The sequence below is a fragment of the Oncorhynchus masou genome, chromosome 3, assembly GCF_036934945.1.
Source record: "Oncorhynchus masou masou isolate Uvic2021 chromosome 3, UVic_Omas_1.1, whole genome shotgun sequence".
In the NCBI taxonomy this organism is placed as follows: Eukaryota; Metazoa; Chordata; class Actinopteri; order Salmoniformes; family Salmonidae; genus Oncorhynchus; species Oncorhynchus masou.
In genome coordinates this window covers 41,288,322-41,305,218 of record NC_088214.1, presented here as the reverse complement: position 1 = coordinate 41,305,218, position 16,897 = coordinate 41,288,322, and the positions used below count along the sequence as shown (strand labels likewise).

The window sequence follows — 16,897 nt, the reverse complement described above, 5'->3', positions numbered from 1 at the left end:
TCACTCACGGGCTTTGCCTCCACCTGCATAAAAACAACTTTTCAGTGCTCACAGGTTATTTGAAGGTGACATGAATACACACTTGTTCCAGTGAAAACGTTTTTACAAGCACACACAGGTAGGATGATCTAATATCTGAAGATATGATGGGTACAGAAGACATAGCTGTAAACAAAGTTAGAAACTGTTAGATCTGCTGTCTGCAGTTTTGAGGTAATGTTTTCGTTGCTACACAACTTGTCAACGGTATGTGGCAATATTTCCTACAACAAATGCATGCTTTCCATGATACAATATTGCATTGGAGCTAGGCACACTTGAACACATTCTTTACAAGAGAACAATGGAGCAAGTTGATATGTTTCGAAGCTGTTGTCAGCCAATTTGGCGGGAAGAACTGCTTTGGATGGAGCCAGACAGCCGACAAATAGTCCTAGCCTAGGCTACATACTTCTCAACTTCACTTGATGTAGTGTACCTAAAACGACCCATTTATAGTACGGTAGTTCTAGATAGTATTACAGAAAGAGCTTAATCTTAAATCCCACTTTGAAGACAGAACAGGCATATCAATATTTCTGTATTGAAATAGTTTTGATATAAAGACCAAGGCCTTCTCATTACCGATTTCTTGGGGAATTTCCCATGCTACTGTATGTAGACCTATAGCATCTATGGCAGTGCTCTCCAACTCTCTGTTCCTGGAGAGATACCCTCCTGTAGGTTTTTGGAGTGAATATCTACAGGACAGCAGCTCTCCAGGAACAAGGTTGGCTAGCCCTGATCGATGGGGATTTCACTAATGACACCAACAACTAAATACAAAGTTGAGAATGTTTTATTTTTGGTACAGTTCACTCTTTCTCAATTAATAAGAAGCTGAGTGGTGATAGTTGGGGTTGATCAGAAAGTACAAAATCGCACAAAGATGCTTTGGATGAAGGGTAAAATGATCATCTCAGGGAAGGTAGGATGGGGAAAAGACAGTGTAGTTTGAGGCTTTTATTAGGAAGGGCAGGGGTGGTAATGGATGATCATGTGATGACTGATGGGCCACTGCGGCCTGTCCTCTCATGAAGCTGTGAAACCTTCAGGGCTACGGTAACCAGGGGTTCCAGCATCACCTGGCACACACACACACACATAGGTAATACACTTAGCTACATGGCCATGATGATATTATTAGAAACACCACAGTTTGGTAAGTGAGATCTAATCTCTGAATCATCGTTTGCCTGTTCTTAGACTTACCTGTGGGTCTCGGAAGATCTTGTCAGGGTCTTTCTCATAGCTGTCGATGTAGACCCGAACTGTTGCCCCCATACTCCCTGTTCCACTGAGCCTGTAGATGATCCGGGAGCCATCTGTGAATATTATCCTCAGGCCCTGCAAGAGAGAGGAGATGAAGATGAATTAGTCCAGTGTGACATGTAGGTCCACTTCTGCGTCCACGCCCGAAATATCCGCCTCCATTCCTCACTTGGTTTCTGCAGATGCGCCCGTCTACGGGATCCGTGTATTCAAAGTTGTCTGCCTTCTCCACCTGGTAGAGCTTCTCCCCCACAGCAAACCGCTGGCCCATAAAGGCCTTCCCCAGTATCCTCAGCTCCAGATCCTCCATCATCTGAATGGCTGCATCCAGGTCGACTTCCTCATAGTCATACCTGCCCAAGGCAGCACAGCAGAAGATGAAATGAGAAGCTTTGGCTACATTGCTCACGTGTTTCCTCTTTCTGAGGCCAACCCATCTGTCACTGTCTAAGAGAATCACACTGCCACTTTTTGACACTTGCTTTCATATCATAATGTGTTTTTTTCCCAGCTTGATTTAATTTTTCCAGCGTGTTATACAACTCTCGGTTTCACTCAGACTTGAGCAGTAGCCAAACCTCACTACATCTCCCTGAGAAAGTCTGTGAAGATTCAGAAGAAAAAAAACGTCCGCAAGGATATGCTTTGACCACCAGAGGTCAGTACCGTGATTCACACTGTCCATTGCTCACTTGGTAAAGAAGTTCCTGCCAAACGTCTGCCAGTGGTCCTTTATGATATCCTCCACACTCTGCTTCCTCGTTGCCAGGATTGACAGCCATGCCAGCACGGCCCAAAGTCCATCCTTCTCACGGATATGGTCAGCGCCTGACATGATAGAAACAGTGTAGATTGCTTGAGGTTCTTGCAGCGTTTGCCACGTTTCTTGTAACTACAACATAGTTCCTGACATTTTGACTCACTGATGAGATACCTGTGCCGAAACTCTCTTCTCCGCACAGTGACAGCTTGCCTGCGTCCATCAGGTTGCCAAAGAACTTCCACCCCATGGGGGTCTCATAAAGTTCAATCTTTGTTGCCCTGGCCACACTACGAAATACAGAGAAATGGGGGGATTTTGTTGTTTTGGTTATCATACATCATTATGGTTTATGATCATTCTGCACACATCTGTACATTCAACATTCAAGTTCGTTATCATTTGTTCATTGAGACAGGATGAAATGCAGTAATGGTCAATGGCTCATTTTCTCATTGGATAATGCCAGGCCGAGGCCTTACTTGTCCAGGGCAGCGCTGGTGGGCATGCTGCGGGCATAGCCTCTCACCCCTGTGTGCTGAAAGTAGGGGATGCTGAAGACATTGGCAGCGATGACAGCCACCGAGTCCGAGGGGTTGACGAAAAAGCCATGCTTACCCAGAATCATGCTACGGTCCTGGAAAACCAGACAGAGGTTAGAGGTCAGGCGACAAGAGACAGGTTGTCATTGTAAATAAGAATGTGTTCTTAACTGGCTTGCCTAGTTAAATAAAGGTTAAGTAAAAAAAAAAAAGAGAGGGTTTAGCAGCATGGTGATTTATCTAAATACAATTCAAAGCATCTAACCCTAAAGTTGTGATAGAAGTCTTCAGTCTGTCTGGGATGCTTGATGGGTAATATTTTAACATTGTATAATATTTAATTGTCTTGGATGAAAAACAAGAAAACGTTTCTCAGTAGATTTTCAGTTGTTGTGTCAGCATTGGCTGTTAAAGCACTTTAATATTTCTTGGGGTGGGGGGGTTCTAGTTGTTTTCTATATAAAGGAGAAATTCACAAATTAAAGATGATTACTTAAAATGGTGATCATTATTATAAAGACAGTCAAATTATTGTTTGATTTAGCACGCACACCGTCACCATCAAAGGCAGCTCCAAAATCGTACTGGCCACCCCTCATGGTCTCAACCAGGTCGGCTGCATAGGAGAGGTTGGGATCAGGATGCTGGCCCCCAAAGTCTTGCAGGGGGACACAGTTAATGGCAGAGTTCGCAGGGGAGCCTAGCTCCTCACACAGTATCCTCTTCACATAGGGACCCATCACTGAGAAGTAGACAGAGGTAGAGAGGTAGAGAGAGAGAGAGAGGTAGAGAGGTAGAGAGAGAGAGAGAGGTAGAGAGAGAGAGAGAGGTAGAGAGAGAGAGAGAGAGAGAGAGAGAGAGAGAGAGAGAGAGAGAGAAAGAGGGATAGAGTCACGTTTAATAATAAACACTTTAATGGGACAAGTGCCATGGGGTCCAAGAGACAGGATTAGAGAAATAGAGAATTTGAATTGGACAAGTCTAGTGCCTGATTTATAGTGTGGCTGTTGAAAGAGACTAGAATTAGGGGAATCGCAGTCTTTGACAGAGTAGAGAAACAGGATCAAGGTGTGGAATTCTGTAAGTGGGTTTTGGCGGTTATGGCGAAGACATGGCAAAGAATTTGAGAGTTAAATAGTGATCGCTTAATACTGTGATGGGGACATTTGGGGAACCATAGTGATAGAGATTTTTGAGAATTGGAAGGAAATTTTTATTGAAAGAGTATCCTTTCTCTTAATGGATTATTTAATGATATTGACCCTCTTCCCAGTCCTGATAAAAAATTTGGCAAGTACACTGTTAGCCCACATTTTAGATACCAGCGTATCCAATTACTCATCATCATCATAACTTTGGTCTCTCAATTTCAGAAGCTTTGAAGTCGGTTCAACATACACACATCCTTGGGTTGACCGGCTGATTGCTCCAAGCCACATAGACATGCACTTCTTATTGGAGAGAGGGAGTAGGCATGAACGTGGAACCTTGTTAAAATTCCATTCATGTCAAGATCTTCTGCGATGTGGCAGTCTAAGGACACCGGCTTTCCTGTGCAAAGGGGGGGGTCCCGCCTTTGGTTTCAGTGTTATCACAGGGGAGCTGTAACCCCTCTCTCCTTAAAGACTGGATCATGTAACGGATAGTGAGATACGACAGCTGAATTCTCGACTGGGCTTCTGCTTTCACAAATCGTGCTCTGCTCATCTTTACTGTGGCACCATGTGAGATTATATGAAACCTAAGCTATATATCAACATATGCGCTTGTGAAAACAGCATAACTATAGTATAGGTTTTGCTGTACTGTGCATCTGAACAGAGCAGTCTTCTTCTTACCTCCTAATCTTACAGAGTCAGTCGAGTGTGTCTCTGAATATTGCATATACTCCGACTACACGTCGACGTCGTAGCTGTGAAGTCTGGCACGCTAGATTACTAACCTCCATGCATGGCATCTAGCTGGATCTTGATGTGGTTCTCCCCAGAAAGCAGCTCCTTCAGTGCAGCGAAGTCAAAGATGTTCCTTAGCATGTTGGCATAAGACTCTACCGAGTCCACTATCTCCACTGTGGCAAGACAAAGAATCCCTTCAGTTGTACATCTCAGTAAGCAAAGTAGGGAAACAGTTCAAAGAATAAAAATAGAAGCAATGTTCAGCAGACAGATTAAGTCAACCCAGAAACTGTGTTGTTAAAAAGTCACATTGATCTTGCACTGCAAACTTGGACTGTCATGGTTTTCATTTGTTTTTTATAGTGCAAGTTTTATTTAATTCTGAGTTTAATAATGTGAGTTTTCTCTTATTGCCTACTCTAAAACAGCCAACATGGAACCAAACATCCAGTTTATTTCTCCAGTTCTCTTGAGCTCCTTAAACTTGGCCCCGGGGCGGCAGGGTAGCCTAGTGGTTAGAGCATTGGACGAGTAACCAAAAGGTTGCAAGTTCAAATCCCAGAGCTGACAAGGTACAAATCTGTCGTTCTGCCCCTGAACAGGCAGTTAACCCACTGTTCCTTGGCTGTCATTGAAAATAAGAATTTGTTCTTAACTGACCTGCCTAGTTAAAGAAAGGTAAAAAAATTATTTAAAAAAACAAAAATTAAAAACTTGGCCCCAAAAAAACATCTGGGTCAGATGGTTTAGACCCTTTCTTCTTTAAGGTTGCTGCCCCTATCATCGCCAAGCCTATGTCTGACCTTTTTAACCTTTCTGGGGAGGTTCCCATTGCGTGGAAGGTAGTTATGGCTTGTCCTTTATTTAAAGGGGGAGATCAAGCTGATCCTAACTGTTATAGGCCTATTTCTATTTTGCCCTGTTTATCAAAAGTGTTGGAAAAACTTGTAAATAATCAACTGACTGGCTTTCTTGATGTCTCTAGTATTCTCTCTGTTATGTAATCTGGTTTCCACTCAAGTTATGGATGTGTCACTGCAACCTTAAAGGTCCTCAATGATGTCACCATTTCCCTTGATTATAAACAATGTTGTGCTGTTATTTTTATTGACTTGGCCCAACGCTCTTCCCAATTCACATCAACAACATAGCTCAGGCAGTAGGAAGGTCTCTCATCCATTTATATGCAGATGATACAGTCTTATACTCAGCTGGAACCTCCCTGGATGTTGTGTTAAATGCTCTACAACAAAGCTTTCTTAGTGTCCAACAAGCTTTCTCTGTCCTTAACCTTGTTCTGAACACCTCCAAAACAAAGGTCATGTTGTTTGGCAAGCAAGAAGAATGCCCCTCTCCCCACAGGTGTGATTACTACCTCTGAAGGTTTAGAGCTTGAGGTAGTCACCTCATACAAGTACTTGGGAGTATGGCTAGACAGTACACAGTCCTTCTCTCAGCACATGTCAAAGCTGCAGTCTAAAGTTAAATCTAGACTTGTATTCCTCTATCATATTCGCTCCTCTTTCACCCCAGCTGCCAAACTAACCCTGATTCAGATGACCATCCAACCCAAGCTAGATTACGGTGATGTAATTTATAGATCGGCAGGTAAGGGTGCTCTTGAGAGGCTAGCTGTACTTTACCATTCGGCCATCAGATTTGCCACCAATGCTCCTTATAAGATACATCACTGCACTCTATATTCTTCTGTAAACTCGTCATCTCTGTATACCAGTCGCAAGACCCCCTGGTTGATGCTTATTTATAAAACCCTCTTAGGCCTCCCTCCCCCCTATCTAGCACCTCCGCCCAGCTGCCCACTGCATTGAGGCTAGATAACACGGTCACCACCGATAAATCCATGATTATCGAAAACTTCAACAAGCATTTCTCAACGGCTGGCCATGCCTTCCGCCTGGCTACTCCAACATCGGCCAACAGCTCCGCCCCCACCGCAGCTTCTCGCCCAAGCCCTTCCAGGTTCTCCTTTACCCAAATCCAGATAGCAGATGTTCTGAAAGAGCTGCAAAACCTGGACCCGTACAAATCAGCTGGGCTTGACAATCTGGACCCTCTATTTCTGAAACTATCCGCCGCCATTGTCGCAACCCCTATTACCAGCCTGTTCAACCTCTCTCTCATATCGTCTGAGATCCCCAAGGATTGGAAAGCTGCCGCAGTCATCCCCCTTTTCAAAGGGGGAGACACCCAGGACCCAAACTGTTACAGACCTATATCCATCCTGCCCTGCCTATCTAAGGACTTCGAAAGCCAAGTCAACAAACAGGTCACTGACCATCTCGAATCCCACCGTACCTTCTCCGCTGTGCACTCTGGTTTCCGAGCCGGTCAAGGGTGCACCTCAGCCACACTCAAGGTACTAAACGATATCATAACCGCCATCGATAAAAGACATTACTGTGCAGCCGTCTTCATCGACCTTGCCAAGGCTTTCGACTCTGTCAATCACCATATTCTTATCGGCAGACTCAGTAGCCTCGGTTTTTCGGATGACTGCCTTGCCTGGTTCACCAATTACTTTGCAGACAGAGTTCAGTGTGTCAAATCGGAGGGCGTGCTGTCCGGTCCTCTGGCAGTCTCTATGGGGGTGCCACAGGGTTCAATTCTCGGGCCGACTCTTTTCTCTGTATATATCAATGATGTTGCTCTTGCTGCGGGCGATTCCCTGATCCACCTCTACGCAGACGACACCATTCTATATACTTCCGGCCCGTCCTTGGACACTGTGCTGTCTAACCTCCAAACAAGCTTCAATGCCATACAACACTCCTTCCGTGGCCTCCAACTGCTCTTAAACGCTAGTAAAACCAAATGCATGCTTTTCAACCGATCGTTGCCTGCACCCGCATGCCCGACGAGCATCACCACCCTGGATGGTTCCAACCTTGAATATGTGGACACCTATAAGTACCTAGGTGTCTGGCTAGACTGTAAGCTCTCCTTCCAGACTCATATCAAACATCTCCAATCGAAAATCAAATCAAGAGTCGGCTTTCTATTCCGCAACAAAGCCTCCTTCACTCACGCCGCCAAACTTACCCAAGTAAAACTGACTATCCTACCGATCCTCGACTTCGGCGATGTCATCTACAAAATTGCCTCCAACACTCTACTCAGCAAACTGGATGCAGTTTATCACAGTGCCATCCGTTTTGTCACTAAAGCACCTTATACCACCCACCACTGCGACTTGTATGCTCTAGTCGGCTGGCCCTCGCTACATATTCGTCGACAGACTCACTGGCTCCAGGTCATCTACAAATCCATGCTAGGTAAAGCTCCGCCTTATCTCAGTTCACTGGTCACGATGGCAACACCCATCCGTAGCACGCGCTCCAGCAGGTGTATCTCACTGATCATCCCTAAAGCCAACACCTCATTTGGCCGCCTTTCGTTCCAGTACTCTGCTGCCTGTGACTGGAACGAATTGCAAAAATCCCTGAAGTTGGAGACTTTTATCTCCCTCACCAACTTCAAACATGTGCTATCTGAGCAGCTAACCGATCGCTGCAGCTGTACATAGTCTATTGGTAAATAACCCACCCATTTTCACCTACCTCATCCCCACACTGTTTTTATTTATTTACTTTTCTGCTCTTTTGCACACCAGTATCTCTACCTGTACATGACCTTCTGATCATTTATCACTCCAGTGCTAATCTGCAAAATTGTAATTATTCGCCTACCTCCTCATGCCTTTTGCACACAATGTATATAGACTCGCCTTTTTTTGTACTGTGTTATTGACTTGTTAATTGTTTACTCCATGTGTAACTCTGTGTTGTCTGTTCACACTGCTAAGCTTTATCTTGGCCAGGTCGCAGTTGCAAGGTAGGCTAGTTGTTCTCAACTAGCCTACCTGGTTAAATAAAGGTGAAATAAAATAAAAAAAATAAAAAAATCTGAGATATCTACTGCAGCCCTCATCCTCCACATGCAACGCCCGTTTTGCCAGTCACATTCTGTAAAGGTCCCCAAAGCACACACATCCCTGGGTTGCTACTCTTTTCAGTTCGCTGCAGCTAGTGACTGGAACGAGCTCTAACAAACACTCAAACTGGACAGTTTTATCTCAATCTCTTCATTCAAAGACTCAATCATGGACACTCTTACTGACAGTTGTGGCTGTTTTGCGTGAAGTATTGTTGTCTCTACCTTCTTTCCCTTTGTGCTGTTGTCTGTGCCCAATATTGTTTGTACCATCTTTTGTGCTGCTATCATTTTGTGCTGCTGCCATGTTGTGTTCCTACCATGCTGTTTTGTCATGTGTTGCTGCCTTGCTATGTTGTTGTCTTAGGTCTCTCTTTTTGTAGTGTTGTGTTGTCTCTCTTGTCGTGATCTGTGTTTTGTCCAATATTATTATTATATTTTTTTAATCCTAGCCCCCATCCCCGCAGGAGGCCTTTGGCCTTTTGGTAGGCCATCATTGTCAATAAGAATTTGTTCTTACCTGACTTGCCTAGTTAAATAAAAGTTAAATAAAAATAAATACAATTCTCATGTCAGGTTATGAGTGATGTGTTTGTGCTCACCTGTGAAGGGTTTGAACTTGTTCTCCAGATCAAACGTCTGTTTGCTCAGGGTAGCCAAGTCTACCCGGATCTCTGGGCAGATGGCATACTCCTCTATGGTTCTGCTGATCTGGAAGATTCTGTTGGTGACTGCATCCTGGGCTGGGCCTGGGTTGGGTCAAACAGAAGCAAGACTTAATGCTCTAGTATCCTCTGAATACACATTCAACTTCATGTCTTGTGTTACACAAGGGCACTCATTTGTGTTGATCTTAATTGTGCTGCTCTCGTCTTTTCAATTGTTAATACAGACTGAAATGGTATCAACTGTGTCAAATATCTGCATCACTGAGCATGATACGTGTGAAATGTCTCTATCTCATTTTGTAACACTCTTGGCTAACCCTTTCCTCCTATTCCCTTTTCTCTAGTTACAGTACCTCCGTTAGCAGTGTTGAACTTGATGCCAAAGTCTCCTTCGCGTCCCCCAGGGTTGTGACTGGCTGTGAGGACGATACCGCCGATGGCCTTGTACTTTCTGATCACACAGGAAACCGCTGGCGTGGACATGATCCCATGATGACCAATCACGAGCCGTCCAACCTGCCAAGATGACACAGGTCAGTTGTGTATGCCAAAGCAGGGGTGTTGTAAAGTTGACTTTCAGGTTAGCGCATCTGTCGCGGTTGGTTACATATTTGAGCAGTTATTTTGAAACAAGCCACTATCGCTTGGAGTTGAACACGTCTTATGACTGAAAGCCTCACGTTGACGGTATAGATTTCATTTGATTCCATATTTACTTCTGGATTTTAACATGAGAAGTCCATAAGCTATGGTTGCTGGTGGTTATACTTAGGACGGCCATAGAAATGACAGCGGTGGAAACACATTAGGTGCAGGTGTCATCATGTGCAACTTCCTTTTAATCCCCCTAAAAATACCCCCATCTGCAAAAGCGTCCTAGGTTCTCTAATTTATGACCCAGCACCTCGGGGCCACATTAGTGCTGGCACTGGGACAACAACAAAGCTAGTTTAAATACACATCTATTTCAAGACAGTGAGTCCTTAGTTAAGAAAGTTTGTTTTCCATACCAACTTCGAATAAGTATTCAACAACTGTGAAAAACGTGGCATATGTAGACAGTCTTTCTTAAAACAGTATGTGATTCAAAGATATAACACAACCAGTTGTTAATTTGTTAATTTCATCCGGGCATATTTTCAGACACCTTTAATCCGTTACTAATGTTTGCATGCCCTGGATAGGCCACGTGGTGTCAAATAGGTAGCACCACCAACCAGTGATTTGGAAAAGGTGACACTGATACACAGTCGCCCACGTAGTGACAGGTTACAGTGACAGGTAACACTGACCCCGTTCGCAGCTGCCATCTGAACAATGACCTCGATGGCTGTTTGATTGAAGTAGCGTCCATCTCCCCCAACTACCATTGTGGACCCCTGGCGGTCTAGCAGATCGATGGAGGAATATATACTCTGGACGAAGTTCTGAAGGTAGTTCCTTTTGGACTGGAAGACAAACACCTTCTTTCTCAGACCACTAGTACCTGGTCTCTGGTCTGGGTAAGGGGCTGTGGGTAGAGTCAGAACTTGCAGTGGACTATCATCCATTGTTTCAATGTGGTACAAAAAACAAAATAACAAAAAACAAGGAAAGAGGGGTAACCTGTTGTGTAGATGTGATCCCCTGACAGTTAAAAAGGGTGTACAGGCGTAACGGGAGGGAAAAGTCTTAGCCACTCCCAGTATTTCACAGGCTGGTAGGGGGTAGTTATGGGTCCAAAAATAAACCAGGCAGGCTAATGTGTGTGCAGAGACAGATGGTAAATGAAGACGCTCCTTAGTTTGCACATTTACAGGGGGATCACTGTCAGGGCTGCAGCAGACCCTGTGTGGTCCTTCCAGGCAGTAGGTGGGAGTGCCATGTGGTTTAGGCTCTGTACTCTGCAGCTATGCTGACAATGATATTTGAGAGGTGGATGTTGTCTCCAAGTAAGAGATTCCCCGAGCACTGATTCCGGGGTCAGTTTTGATTTGAATTGACTTGCTGATGCACAGGATTGAGATGTGGTGGTAATACTAGTTGCAGACCAGTGTGAAAGGTCAACTTCTTCTCTGAGTGTAGAATGCATTGCCGCTTCATAGGGCTAATGTCGGATATTGTTTTGCTAGTGCTGCATCGCCAGCATTACGGGGGTCTTTCTTTCCACTTGTCTTGTGACCCTCCAGTCAGACAAAACAATATTTTCAGTTGAAAGTTGATTTAAAGTACAGGTGCACAATTTTGGGGGGGACAAACTACTTGTGCTATAGGGCTCTGCTGCCCCACGATGTCCTCTCATTAGCTTGGTAAGAAAATATCAATTCTAGGTCTGATTTCAACAGAGATCGGTGAGATATCGGCAATTTGTTTCAGGTCAAGGCTGAACAGTGTATACAGGGGAAGTACCTGTCGGACCATGTTGTCATACCCTCGCCGAAGGCCATCCCTGTGTTTACATAAAGGGGCCAACTTGTTCGAGCCACTCCTGGCACTTTGTGTCATTGCGAAACAAGACACAAAGTACAAGGAGAGGAGTGTTAGCTAAATAGACTGGTACCCAGGCTAAACTTATTCTGCCAATCATGACACTCCCATCCCTCCCATAACCTCTGATAAGTCCATTCAAGTACATTTTAATTGAGTAGTAATAATACACTGTGTAAAGGCTTGAATAGGGAGGGGTTTTAGGGTACAGTATATTTACAGGTATAGCTACTAACGGCTATAGATAGACGTGGACATAGATAGGCATATAGACATTCCAATCTTTCAACTGGATAGCCATGTTTCTGCTGATTAGCTAATTAGAAATCAAATGATTTGTGCTAGTCTTTCGGCATAGTCGAAATACCGTTGTAGTCTTTCGAGGGAAATTATTCAGAACCACACCCAGAAGTGTCATAAATATGATTTATGTAACAAAAATACAGTATTTACAGTACAGATGTGCTGAGAGTCAATGTGACTAAGATCCTGGTGATAACTGCTGTCATTAAGGTGGATGCCTGTGTGCTGTCCATCCAATTCCTCACCACTTCATACCTGGTTATATTCTGACTTAAGATTGGCACGTTTAACACAAATTTGACATGAAAGAATTATGTATGTTTTGCATATTTACGAGGTTTGTGCGCAGATCACAGGTATGAATACCGCCCACCATTAATTAATAGTTTCCAATGCTTAAACAAGAACTCTATAGGATTCCACAAATGCATGTAACAATAGGAGGATGTTATCAATCAATTTAGCCCAAAAATTAGAACGCTAAACCTGAGTATAAAAATGTTTGACAGTTCATTTGGTTCCTTGTGTCCCAAAGCCTTTAATGCTGAAGAGGAGAAGCGAGTTCTTTTTAGATTAGCTATAAGATAAACAGTGGCTTAGAGTCTATTTAATCAACGTGGTCCCACTGTGCAGTCGACAGAAGAGACCTGACTAAACTGGCCTCCTAAATCTCCTTAAGGCCTTGTTGTCAGGGACTGTCAGTCACATGTATCTTTGCCAAAGCTTGGTTAATGTCTTATTTCTGTCCATACGTCTTGTGTTTGTTCTCAGCGGAAGTTGCCTGTTTCTGAGGAGGTTGAGGTGGCTGTAGTGGTGGGGGTGGAGCGAATGGAGATCTGAGTGGATCGGAAGTAGTAGGAGGCCCCTCTGGTGGGCTTCCAGTGGATTCCCCTCCTACACTCTGAACGTCCCTTGGATCTCACGTGGATGTATCTCCCGTTCAGATTGGTGTCTCCACAAGCGTTGAACCACCAGCCACCTGAGAAAGCCCAGAGGATTCGTTCAACTTGATGCTGGTGTGAAAAACAGCAAACTCCATTCAAACTAATGTTCCATCAAACCATATTCTTCATAAATTAGAAGAAAATCTTTCAATAAATAATTTAATTCAGAACAAACCCTGTACTTGAGCCTTACGATAAACCATGCATCCATAAAATGTTGTCCTCCCCAGTCCCCACTACTGTACCTGTGTAGGTGTAAGCGCAGTGTGAGTCTTCAAGGTTGTCATTGTCCCGGTCCTTAGTGGAGAACTTCATACCGGTATGGTTGCTCATTGCATCAGGCAGATTTCCGGATGCCTGTGAGAGGTGGATAGTATAGTGGGCCTCTGGTCCATCCAGAGAGAAGTTGTATTCGATGAAGCGTTTGCCCTGTTTCCAGTCCTGCAGTTGGATGTTCAGGAAAGAGTCACCTTGACTAGCCAGGGAGTGGACCTTCTTCAGACCCAGCCAGAACTCCCCTGGTAACACAGACAAATCAACACGGCTCAGTGCTGTACACACACACACACACACACACACACACACACACACACACACACACACACACACACACACACACACACACACACACACACACACACACACACACACACACACGAGGTGATGTGCTTTAATAAAAGCACTGAGTACTCTGGCCTGATACACTGGTCATGAGAAAATACACGTTGCACCTCACAACTCGATCACTCACCGTGAAAGTCTCCGAATCCGTTTTCAAACTTTTCCCAATTCTGATCGAAATTCACGGACCCATCCTTCCTTCTCTGGATTATAGTAGCCCCTCCATCTGCGGAAAGGAAGTGGGAAATACTTCATCAATAAATATACATGAGTACACAGCATTGGCGCTACTCGTTGTCTGTCTTACCTTGATCCATGTCACAGTAAGCCACGAAGGGCTCAGATTGGTTAGGCTTGATGGTGTACATTCCACTGGCTCTCTCGCCCCTGGTAAATAGTTCACCGCATTCTGATGGGAGATCTGTAGCACACAACCACACTCACAGTCCATCAGCAGCACTAAGGGGTGATGGATCAATCCCTCAAACATTGTGTTTTGTAGGGCCCCTAAAACGGTAACTGTTGCCAAAGAATGAGCTAAAGGGAATACAAAAATCAACAAATGATCATGACTCTTTTAAGCCACCTTACCTGTCATGTCGAAGCTGCCATTTGCAGAGGTGTTGGTCAGATACACAGTGAGGTCCGGCGTGAAAGACTGGAAGTTGTCAGATGGTTTCTCAATGGTCTCTTGCATGGAAGGGTTATAGGTGAGCTAAAAATGTGAAGGAATAATGTTGTGCTATAAAAATGTAGTGAATTGCCTGCTGTCATGATTGGAAGACTGTAAGGCTCAAGCTACATCATTTGTTGCACTATGGCAGCAACTACCTTCTCCTCCAGATTCTTGATCTTGCTCCTCTGCTGAACAAGCTGGTCGCTCTGCTCTCTCACAGCCTTCAGCAGCTCAGAAATGCTTCTCTCCTGGGTGTGGATCACATCCTGTGGGACACATGATGGGACAGGGTAATTTCTCCAGACATATTTATCATTGGGTACAATATGTCTATCTGGTAGTATTGTGCTGTTACACTTCAAGAAAAATGGAGTAGGCTAATCGCTACTGTGTGTAAAAGAACCAAAGGCGACTTTAGTTAATTTACCTTCTTGAGGTTTGTTGAAGTGTCTGAAAATCATGTCAAAATTCCCCGTAAACTTTACCTTGGTTTCTTACCATACCAATATTCTACATGGATATTTTGTGAGTTTTTTGAGAATGTTAATCAGCTTTAACCCCATGCTCAATTCAAAACAACATTTCTCCATGGGTTAAGGTCGGTTTGGGGTGACTCACCTTCAGTGTGTTGATCTCAGCCAGCTGCTCGGCGGGCACCAGGCCCTGAGACAGGCCGCTCAATTTCTCCTCCAGCCCGCCCACCATGCTTTGAAGCTGGCTACGCTCCTGCAGTATGTTCTCCACCTTGGAGTTGATCTCCAGCGATAGGCTCTTGATCTCCTCGTTGTTGGCCTCGAGTACTACCGTAGTCTTCTTCAACTCCTCCTCTTCCTCCTTGATCTCGCTGGCCAGCACAGAGAGCTGGTTGAAGGAGTGGTCGAATATGTTGAGTTTCTGGAAGATGTCATTGATCTGGCCCTTGGTCTTGTGGACGAAGTCCCTGAGGCTGTGGCCAAGCTGGTGGAGACCATTGGCCAGGAGACGCACGTCGTCCAGAGCGGCGAAGCGGGAGCGGGCCTCGACGGCGGGAACCTGAAGGAGGGGAGGGTCTTCAGACATGGGCTCCTCCTTGGTGCAGAGGACCATTGTCCAAGAAGCCACAAGTACGAACATAAAGATTAGCGTTAGCTTCATGATGTTGGTTGTTTCTGTCTTTAGACCGTCTCGTGTTGTTGGTAGAGCTGGCCAGCCGGCCACTTGAGTCCCCTCTTCCCTTGAAAAGACGCCACAGGACACAGTACTGGGAAACTATATAGGCTGCCTTGGATGAGGTAGATTATTAACAGCCTTAGTCTCAACTGAATTTGCTTCTGCAAATATGGCTGCAGCATCCACGAGTCCAGTTTACAAAAGAGTTTAACCCTTTGATTATAGGCTTTGTTTTGAAATGACTGGAGTCAGTTATTTCAGTTATGTCAGTGTTCTATTCTGAAATTCCAAACAAAAGAACTGATTGGGCAGCTGTGTGTGATGCAATCAATTGGAATGTTCAGTTGAAAACACATTGGTGTGCCAGCCTGGTACCAGCAGCCACCAACAAATGGCTATTCCAAAATGTCCACTTCAGTGTCCCAGTCGGTGAATCATCATGGATGCCCAAATAAATTGTTGTTGGTTCTCAATGGTGGGGCCAAAGTCCCAAAATATATTTGCACTTGGAACAGTGTGCACTATTATCAACAACATCTGTGCATAAAATGTTACATCTGATTTGAGTTTATTTTCTTCCTTTGTATAGACATTCATATCATTCAAGTTTGGAGAGTCGCAGGTAATGAAGGGTCTGTTTGTCTCTCTCAGTGAAAGAGTTACTAATGAGGCTGGGTTGTAATCTTCTGATGACCCAGTTGTGTAACATGTCCTACAGGTGTAGGATCTTAATTGTATCACTATGATGTTGCTGATAAATGTCCTGCACCACAGGAAATGCAGATGAGCTTCAAGATGTACATAAATTCAATGACAACCCACACTAAAACAGTTATATTAACATTGCTGCACTTTTCATGTATCCTCATTTTGACCAGCTAATAGCCTAACCACAGATCAAGAAACATTATTGACAAAATGTTAAAATCCTGTTGCTGCCGGATAATTGTCCTATAGTTTTGCAATATTTTGTTTAAGCTATTTTTTTTACCCGAGAAAAGGTCAATGATGTATAACTAAGGTTGGAAATGTAAGCAATGTAAATATTTTAATGGCAGCCCTCTGCAATGACTGAGAATGTACGGTCAACATTTCACTCTGAGATCACCGTGACATATTTTTGGTGCGTCTGATTAAATCCCCATGGGAGCATATCAGAGTTGCGGACATTCCTTTCTACTTGTGCATCTATCCTGCAAAATCGGGTAATCATTCTACTGATCATTCCACTCTACTGATACAGCTGATACTGCTACATGTATAGTAGTGGTGATATCCCAGCTAGCACACAACATTCTGAGAACCATATATTTCTTAGAGCTTGACTAATTCCATGGATAGAGAACATAATATCATAGCTTCTAATCTCACTGATGCCGTGCCACAATAAAAAAGATATATGTTTGCATGATTACTGCCTAAGCAAATTCTTTCCATGTGTCCTATCTGTGCTTGAAACATATCAGTGTAAGGTTAATGGAAGTTATTCAAAACCCTCAAAATAACCTATAATTTACATTCTTAGAGCGTTAATAAAACCTCTCAGGAAAACTTTTAAGGAACCAGATAAAAATGTTCTCAGAACCTCCCTGCAACCTAAAAAATAAATGT

At 44.1% G+C, this 16,897-nt stretch overlaps 2 protein-coding genes across 3 annotated transcripts; both read right to left on the bottom strand.

Annotated features, from left to right (window-relative positions):
• Window positions 1-841: 841 nt before the first annotated feature.
• LOC135508260 (phosphoglucomutase-1-like) lies at window positions 842-10,742 on the bottom strand. The gene is made up of 11 exons (XM_064928327.1): window positions 10,420-10,742; window positions 9,481-9,643; window positions 9,062-9,208; window positions 4,556-4,681; window positions 3,165-3,355; window positions 2,554-2,708; window positions 2,246-2,361; window positions 2,004-2,139; window positions 1,481-1,664; window positions 1,252-1,386; window positions 842-1,124 (listed from the first exon to the last, which is right to left on the bottom strand). Exons 1-11 carry the CDS (start codon window positions 10,675-10,677, stop codon window positions 1,035-1,037), a joined length of 1,701 nt encoding a protein of 566 aa, XP_064784399.1. The 5' UTR covers window positions 10,678-10,742; the 3' UTR covers window positions 842-1,034.
• A 1,263-nt stretch (window positions 10,743-12,005) lies between these two features.
• Window positions 12,006-15,376, bottom strand: LOC135516857 (angiopoietin-related protein 3-like). 2 transcript variants are annotated; one of them, XM_064940963.1, is made up of 7 exons: window positions 14,756-15,376; window positions 14,293-14,403; window positions 14,053-14,176; window positions 13,769-13,882; window positions 13,592-13,687; window positions 13,086-13,358; window positions 12,006-12,875 (listed from the first exon to the last, which is right to left on the bottom strand). In XM_064940963.1, exons 1-7 carry the CDS (start codon window positions 15,269-15,271, stop codon window positions 12,664-12,666), a joined length of 1,446 nt encoding a protein of 481 aa, XP_064797035.1. In that variant the 5' UTR covers window positions 15,272-15,376; the 3' UTR covers window positions 12,006-12,663. The 2 variants fall into 2 exon arrangements, with proteins under 2 accessions (XP_064797035.1, XP_064797036.1); XM_064940964.1 differs by having other exon boundaries at window positions 12,825-12,909.
• Between the last annotated feature and the right edge of the window lie 1,521 nt (window positions 15,377-16,897).

Bases quoted from the DNA above. Each gene is read 5' to 3' on its own strand.
- LOC135508260 (XM_064928327.1), bottom strand. From the start codon at position 10,677: ATGGATGATAGTCCACTGCAAGTTCTGACTCTACCCACAGCCCCTTAC. The intron at 9,644-10,419 runs GTCAGTGTTACC...TCATCTTGGCAG, and splicing joins AGATGGCAGCTGCGAACGGG to GTTGGACGGCTCGTGATTGG. The intron at 2,140-2,245 runs GTATCTCATCAG...CTATCATGTCAG, and splicing joins AGAAGAGAGTTTCGGCACAG to GCGCTGACCATATCCGTGAG.
- LOC135516857 (XM_064940963.1), bottom strand. From the start codon at position 15,271: ATGAAGCTAACGCTAATCTTTATGTTCGTACTTGTGGCTTCTTGGACA. The intron at 14,404-14,755 runs GTGAGTCACCCC...TGTGTCCCACAG, and splicing joins CTGAGATCAACACACTGAAG to GATGTGATCCACACCCAGGA. The intron at 14,177-14,292 runs GTAGTTGCTGCC...TCACATTTTTAG, and splicing joins TCAAGAATCTGGAGGAGAAG to CTCACCTATAACCCTTCCAT.